The sequence below is a fragment of the Capra hircus genome, chromosome 19 (assembly GCF_001704415.2).
Source record: "Capra hircus breed San Clemente chromosome 19, ASM170441v1, whole genome shotgun sequence".
NCBI classification, from domain to species: domain Eukaryota; kingdom Metazoa; phylum Chordata; class Mammalia; order Artiodactyla; family Bovidae; genus Capra; species Capra hircus.
Genome location: NC_030826.1, coordinates 15,549,583 through 15,557,897, shown reverse-complemented (window position 1 = coordinate 15,557,897; position 8,315 = coordinate 15,549,583). Strand labels below are relative to the sequence as shown.

At 46.9% G+C, this 8,315-nt stretch overlaps 1 protein-coding gene across 1 annotated transcript; it reads left to right on the top strand.

Annotated features, from left to right (window-relative positions):
* Window positions 599-2,765, top strand: LOC102175889 (C-C motif chemokine 2). Its single transcript, XM_005693218.3, has 3 exons — window positions 599-1,022; window positions 1,773-1,887; window positions 2,235-2,765. The coding sequence occupies exons 1-3, from the start codon at window positions 947-949 to the stop codon at window positions 2,338-2,340; spliced, it is 297 nt and encodes a 98-aa protein (XP_005693275.1). The 5' UTR covers window positions 599-946; the 3' UTR covers window positions 2,341-2,765.

Genomic DNA, 8,315 nt, shown 5'->3' with positions numbered 1-8,315 from the left:
TCCTTAGCTCCTCTGTACCTTGGCTTTCTGACTATAAAATGGAAATGAACAGTACCTAATGGATGGAGTTGGAGTACTGAATATTCCCAGTTCAGAGTTAGGTGCTGCGTGAGTATTACATCAACATGATCTAGATGGCTCCTTCCACATCTTAAATCTGATGGTTCTATTAATAGAATTCAGTTTTATAGTTTTAAAAAAAACCCCTATAGTTCTACTAAGCTTACCTTGTACCTCCATGCTACATATTAAAGAGCAAACAGATTTAATACACTGTTGGGTGCCTGCCAAGACTTCAGGACTCCTCCTTGGCTTGAAGGTCCCTGGGCTGTTGTTTGAGGGTGGACCAGTCATTTGCTCAATAGAACCCATTTCTTATTATGCATATAGTGATCCACTGCTATATTTATTAAAAGGATAACCAACAAGGACCTTCTAAATGGCACAGGGAACTCTGCTCAATGTTTTTTGGCAGCCTGACTGGGAAGGGAGTTTGGGGAAGAATGCTTTCTTTCAGCATCCTTGTGACTTCTGTTTCTCTGGCTTCCTTTCTTTTCTGCAGAGTTTTCACTTCAGAAAAAGGGGAATCTTAAGAATAAACCGTTTGGTTTACTCTGCGGTCTCTGGATATAACTGCACCCTGCCCCTCACCCTTTTGATCTCAGCTGCAAATGGAAAATTGCCCAGTCGAGACCCACCGCTTCCTCTCCTACTTCCTGGAAATGTCCCGGCTGCTTCACTTGCTCAGCACATTTAACATTCTGCTTCGGCACTCACTAAGGAGGATGCCGCCCCGGATGCCGCCCCTGGGCCAGTCTCACTCCCACGGCTCCACCCTCTCGGTGGGTGATTTCAATAAAAGGCAGGCCAAGCCACTGGAGGAGCAGAGGGGCCAGTCCAGAGGCCAACAGCTCCCACGCTGAAGCTTGAATCCTCTCGCTGCAACATGAAGGTCTCCGCTGCTCTCCTCTGCCTGCTACTCACAGTAGCTGCCTTCAGCACCGAGGTGCTCGCTCAGCCAGGTGAGCCCCCTTCTCCTTCCCTCTGAAGCTCATCGCCCCCTCTCTGGGTCATGATGGGCCAGCGGAGCAGAAGGGTACCTGCACTCTCACTTTCACTACAAGATCAGGAAAGTCGGAGAGGCATAGGAGTGAGCTTGATCACACAGCTGCTCTTGGAAGAGAGCCTGGATGAGAATTCCAGATGTAGACCTCAAATCCAGCTCCTTCCAGGATTCCAGCTCTGGAAACCTGAGCCCAGTGCAGTTATTGCCCTGGCTCATTTCAGCAGCATTTGAGGACTGGGATATAAGGAGGGGGGCTCTCTGGCAGGGTATATCCAGATACTATGGAGGCCAGGGGAGAAGATCTGAAATCTGGACTCCAGAGACTCAGTTTTGCAGAGGCAGTGGGTATCAGGGAAACTCACAACAAAGCATCCATTTCTTCTTACCTAAAGGGGACCCTTAGCTAACTTTGATAGCTTGGATTATTTGCTCCTACTAACAGAATTTCCCCAAATTATCTAGTTTTAACAAAGCTCCCTTCCCTCAGCTCATTGTCAGTGCTACATGCCCATTTTAGGGCTTAGGAAACTGAGTCCATCTGATACTGTAGCTTTGAAGCACAAGCTGAAATATTAGGATTTAAGGGGTTCTCCCTGCACACCTGACTCCCTTTTGCCTTCTCCTTACTTCTCTTTTCTGCTCTGATTGAGATTGGAAAGAACCTAGTCCATTCTAAAGTGCTTTTTCTTTGTGGTTCTCTTTCCAGATGCAATTAACTCCCAAATCGCCTGCTGCTATAAATTCAATAAGAAGATCCCCATACAGAGGCTGACAAACTACAGAAGAGTCACCACCAGCAAGTGTCCCAAAGAAGCTGTGATGTAAGTTGAGCACACCAGCCCTGCATGGTGCAGTTCTTCCTCAGGGTGCAAGGGGCAAGGCTCACACAAATGTAACGTCAGAGAGTTGCATGATCTAACCCATCCGAAAGTGCCCCACATCGTCACGCTCCCTCTGTGTGCTCATTCAGACCATCCTAGTTCCTTTAGCCTGAAGTCAGGATGGTTTCAACTGGGACATCTCTATGATCAACTTGCCATGGGCTCCCTCCTTCCACCTGCTTTCCTCCTTGAGTTCCCATGGCAGCTTCGGGGCAAATGGGCTACATTCGTAGGCTGAGATTTCAATGGAACTCCATCTAACCTTATCCCCTCTCTCTCCTCTGCAGTTTCAAGACCATCCTAGGCAAAGAGTTTTGTGCAGACCCCAACCTGAAATGGGTCCAGGACGCCATAAACCATCTCAACAAGAAAAACCAAACTCCGAAGCCTTGAGCACTCACTCCACAACCCAAGAATCTAAAGACAATCTGTGTTCTTCTGGCTTCCCCTAACTGCCCTCTGATATTACCTTATTATAATTTTGAAGAGTATAACTTTATTGATGTGAACATGATGCCTTAAGTAATGTTAATATTATTTAAGTTATTGATGCTTTCAGTTTATCTTCCGTGACTACTAGTGTTTTTTGTTTGTGTTTTTCTTTTTTTTTGGTTGTTCATTTGTTTTCATGGAGATTTGGGCAAATTGCTTTCCTCTGTGAATCTCAATTCTGTCCCTGGAATGGTGGAAGTGTCCTCGCAAGAATGATTAATGCAAGAACTTTTGGTTTTACATTCTAAGTCATTGTTAAAACTGCTATTGTGGAAATATATATTGTGTAACTATTGAAAAATATATATATATATTTTTGTACAAAACCTGACTGTTGGCATTTTCTTGAAGGAAACTTAAAAAACCGAGTGTAATCTTGGTTGACGGGGGAGGAGCAGGGTTTCAAAGTGTGAGGCTCATGTTTGGGAAGAATACGAATGTGAACTGTGGTCTTTTTCACCAGGGGAGCTCATCTGAGGTCCTACATAAGAATTTTTAAGGCAGGATGCAGTCCGGCATTTCATCATTACAACACCAGTTCCCGACACCATTTGCTCAGATCCCAGGGACCCTGGTCATCTGTTTAGCAGCAGCCAGCTCACCACCATTGTTGTGCTCACAACCCTTGACCCCTGCCCTCACTCTTTCTCACCGTCTATTGCAACTTCCCCCTAACTCGGTTACTTTCCCTTAATTTCTCCCCCTCCTATTAATCCTCCAACCTGGAGTGAAACAGACACGGTAGACATTGGGAAATGACCGTTGATAAGATTCATTAAGAAGATATGACTCAAACTCTGTCTTCCAATCCAGGGGCTGCGAGTTCAATCCTTAGTTGGGGAGCTAATAGCCCACACACCTCAAGGCCAAAAAATAAACATAAAAAATACAAAGCAGAAGCAATATTGTAACAAATTCAATAAAGACTTCAAAACTGGTCCACATCAAAAAATCTTAAAAAAAGGAAGGCATGACTTGAACTTATCTTCGATGATTGAATGAGACTTTTCTAGAGAAATTTCCAGATCATGAAGAAAAAGAAAGGGAGTTCCCTCATGGTTCAGCCATTAGGAGCCCATGCTCTCACTGCTGAGGGCCTGGATTCAATCCCTGGTGGGGAAACTAAAATCCCACAGGCTATGTGGGGGGAAAAGAAATAGAAAACAAAGGAAAAGAGTGAGAGCAGATACTTAGAGGTAAAAGTGATGTTGGCTTGTCCATCAACGAGGAAGAAAAACAATTAGATGGAAATTGACGTCCATGCCTTTCAGGTGATGGGGAACATGAGAAATAAAGCCTGAGAAGACAGTTTTAAATATCAAGGTGGCAAGTTAACATCCAGTTTCGTAGGTTAAAAGGACATGTTGGGAATGATTGGTCCAGTAAGAAAGGATATGCCTGTGCTCAGAGGTTCAGAGATGAGTTTCAGTAAATGTACCTTATGGGCTTCACGCAGACCTGGACAAGTAGGGTCAAGAGAGAAGTTACTGCTGTGGTCCAGGCAAGAAATGGTGAAGGTCTGAATATGGAGTCCAAGAGGTAACACTGGAAGAATGAGCTGGATAGAGTGAAAGGCTGGGTGTTTTAGATGGGGCAGAAGGACCGTGGCTTAAGAGGGGGTCCCTTCTACAACCCACATTTTAAGGGGACAGCTTGTCTGGAACCAGAATGCATTGCTCTCCACCACTATCTCCCAGTCCCAACTCCAGGAGCCTGCAATCATCCAGTTAGATGGATGAGCCTCTTCTTCCCGAGTGTCCACCTAAGATGTCTATTCTCTTGCATGGCATTTGATCTCCTTGTGAGGCATTTGACCCACGTAGACACAGACAGCTCCTCCACTAAAGAAAGTGGATATCTTGCCCTACTGAATAAACTCTGCATGGTGAAATTGCAGATTCCCAGGCCACTCTGGTGGGGAGATGGGTGGTGTATCAAGTTAGATCAGGCGGTGCCTTTGGCAGCAGGGAGAACACTGACAGAGGACACTGGGGTCTTAACCCCAGAACTGGCACTGACTCTCTCACCTAGGGCAGGTTGAATATTCTGAGTCTCCATCAATAAAATGGGGATAATGCGATACTACTTCCTTAGAGGCTCAGCGGCAAAGAGTCTGCCTGCCAGTGTAGATGCTGGTTCAGTCCCTGGTCGGGAAGATCCCCTGGAGAAGGAAATGGCAACCCACTCCAGTGCTCTTGCTTGGACAATTCCCTGCACAGAGGAGCCTGGTGGGCTACAGTCCATGGTGTTGCAAGAGTCAGACACGACTTAGTGACTAACCGACAAAACAGCAATGATGTGTTACAAGTAGGAACTCAGCAGAACCTCGGTTTCGGGATCCAGGAGTGTGTCTTTTGGAAAGCTTTCATTTCTACCACCTAGAGCAGAATAGGAAGAGGGGATTCTGCTTTCAGACTCCTGAGCCTGTCCTGGAGACCCTGATTCTGGCTGAGGGATTCCATCAAAGCTCCAAGGAACACTCCCCAAGTGCCCTGGGAGTATATCAGTCAACAGACAATTCATTGGCAGCTATTAAAGGCACTCGTTGGTCCTTGTGCCAGGTCCAACAGTCTCCCTTGCCCCTCCTTCCTTCCTCCAATCCTCAGCCTTGATCACTCAACTTCCAGTGGATGCCAGGAGGCAAAAACAGAGTGAGCACAAACAAAGAGGGCATCAGCATCTAGCTTACTGAGCATCCGATCTTCTAATGTCAGGCAGATTTGAAGCGAAGGGTCTGAAACAACAGGAGGCTGAGGGAGGGGCCGTGCATGTGCTCAAGTCCCCAAAATAATCTGTTCACATTTCCTCTTCAAGGCATAACTGTTCACTTACAGAAAACCTTGGGTCCATTTGTTTCAGTGCCAGCTAAGCATGGGATGCCTTGCTCCTTGCATGATGAATCTCTGAGCACAAAGCTCTGGCAAGAGGCCCTGTGTCAGGAGGGGATGCCAAGTGTAGTGAATTCATATCCTGTAGCAGCCAAGGGGTCTGTTCCAGGAAACCTAGGCTTTTCTTATCATTCTCAAAATTCTTCCAACCTCTTCTCATTGCCCCGTTCTAAAGCCACTGCTACATTTTTCAGTGTTTGCTCTAGCAGCACCCCTGGCTACCCAGGTGGCATAGTGGTAAAGAACCTGCCTGCCAATGCAGGCACTTGGGTAAGACACTTGGGTTTGATCCCTGAGTTGGGAAGATCCCCTGGAGGACACAACAACCCACTCCAGTATTCTTGCCTGGAGAATCCCCTTGGACAGAGGAGCCTGGTGGGCTATAGTCCATAGGATTGCAAAGAATTGGACAGGACTGGAGCAATTTAGCACACACGATTGCATAGCAGCACCCTACTTCCAGGCACCAAATCTGTGTTTGTTTCTTGTTGCCACTGTCATAAAGTAACATAAACTTAATGCCTTAAAACAACACAAATGCATTATCTTACAGTGCTGGAGATCGGACATTTGAAGTGGGTCCAGAGGGCTTCTAGGGGGCTTCCTTCTGGAGGCTCTAGGGGACAATCGGCTATGGTACCTGTTCCAACTTCTAATATTTATTTATTTATTTTTATTTACGTATTAGGCAGCTCTGTCTTGGTTGTCGCAGGTGGGGTCTTTAGTTGCAGCACCTTTTCTAACTTCTAGAGGTTTTCTGCATCCCTTAGCTTCCAACCCCCCTTTCTCCATTCATAGCAACTTTAAGCAGGGGTAAGGATGGAGCTCTTAGGTCAAAGTTCACATATACTGTTGAAATTGCTGTTTAGTTGCTAAGTCACATCCAACTTCTTTGCGACCCCATGAATTGCAGCCCGCCGGGCTCCTCTGTCCATGGAATTTCCCAGGCAAGAACACTGGAGCAGCTTGCTATTTCCTTCCCCAGGGGATCTTCCCGACCCAGGGATGAAATTCTACTGCCTTGGCAGGTGGGTTCTTTACCACTGAGCCACCAGGGAAGCAGAGAAGACAATGGCACCCCACTCCAGCACTCCTGCCTGGAAAATCCCACAGACGGAGGAGCCTTATAGACTGCAGTCCATGGGGTCGTGAAGGGTCGAACACGACTGAGCGACTTTGCTTTCACTTTTCACTTTCATGCATTAGAGAAGGAAATGGCAACCCACTCCAATGTTCTTGCCTGGAGAACCCCAGGGATAGTGGAGCCTCCCTGCAGACGGTGGGCTGCCATCTATGGGGTCGCACAGAGTTGGACACGACTGAAGCGACTTAGCAGCAGCAGCAGCACCACCAGGGAAGACCAGTATTGATATTAAGATGGTGTTAACCTGAGCTAGGTTCTTACAGATGACAGTAACAACAGTAATCTTCATTGTGCCCACTAAGACAATAACTCAAAAATATATAATAAAAGAAAAAAGGAAATTAAATAGTACACTAGCAACTGTGTAGCACACACACAAAAATTTTTAAGTAATGGAAAGAAGACTGAAGTCAGGAAGGTGGCCAAATAAGATGTCCTTGCTCATATATCCCCATCAATGAGTTTTGCACCCAGCCATGGACAAAAGGGCCTTTTTGGAGCTGTGAGATCCAGCACCGTATCCCAAGCAACCTGGGAGGAGTCCTGCCCACTCATTCACCCATGCTAGGTCAAAAGAGATCTGCAGTAGCCTGTGAATTGGCACCTCGTTTGTGGTTTGAAGCCCTTGGAGAACAGAGACTTAGACAATTACCCACAGATGACAGAGCCTTTGTGGAAGCCAAGTTTGTACTGGAGAAGTCCACGTTTGCACACCACACAGTTGGAACAAAAAAATCAAATTTGGATGTATGGGAGACAGTAAGAGGACCAGTTTCACATTAAGTGCATCACCCTTCCCGCAAAGTGGCACAACTCAGTGCCAAGAGAAACCTTCTTGGCTGGTGTGATTACTTCTCCTGGGAGGCTGGTGACTGGCTGGGTGGGAGGGAGGAAGTGAGAGTGAACTTCTCCAGTTTCCCAGCTATGTGGACACTGCTATGGAGACCCACTTCTTTCTTGCTCCACTCAGAGTACTGAGTCCTGAACTGCATGACCAGGGGTTAAGAAGAGGTTGGGAAAGCAGCAGGTAGAACTTTGGGGGAGGGACTTCCCTGGTGGTTCAGTGGTTACAACTTCGACCTTGCAACGCAAGGGGTGCAAGTTCGATCCCTGGTCAGGGAGCTAAGAGCTCAGATGCCTCCCGCCAGAAAAAAGCAAAACATAAAGCAGAAGCAACATTGTTACAAAAACTCAATAAAGACTAAAAAAATGGTCCACATCAAAAAATATTTTTAAAAAAAGAATTTAGGGGAGGCATCAGAGGGAGGCAGATCCTAGTGATTGCATTGCAGACCCCAAAGATCTCAGCTGCAAATCCTTCTAAGAGGCTCACATCACCACATGAGCCTTACCCACATCCATACCCAACCTGTGGCTGGTTCCCAATGACGGTCCCTGGAAATGACCAGAGTGAGCTTCGGCAGACACCTAGGGAGCACACTCAATAAAAAACCTGCCTGAGCCTGGGCGCCACCTAGTGAGCACAGGCAGAAACCTACCTTGGCTTTAGTTCTGCCCTTGAGAAAGCAAGCCAGGCTGTCAGCACTTGGCCTGGTGTGTTGCAGGCTTGAGAGGAGGCAAGCAAGTTGAAGGATTCTGCCACAAGAGGGAGCTTAAAGCGTGCAGCAAGCATGTATTTAGCCGTTCTGAGACAGCGTCAAAATCCCTAAGTATTTCTCTCCCTAAGTCACTCAGTTACGACCTGAGAGTGTGACTGCTTCTTCAGATTCAAAGAAAGTGGGACTTCCTTGGTGGCCCAGTGGCTAAGACTCGGCGCTCGCAGTGCAGGGGGCGTAGGTACAATCCCTGGCCAGGGAACTAAAGATCCTGAATGCTGCAGGGAA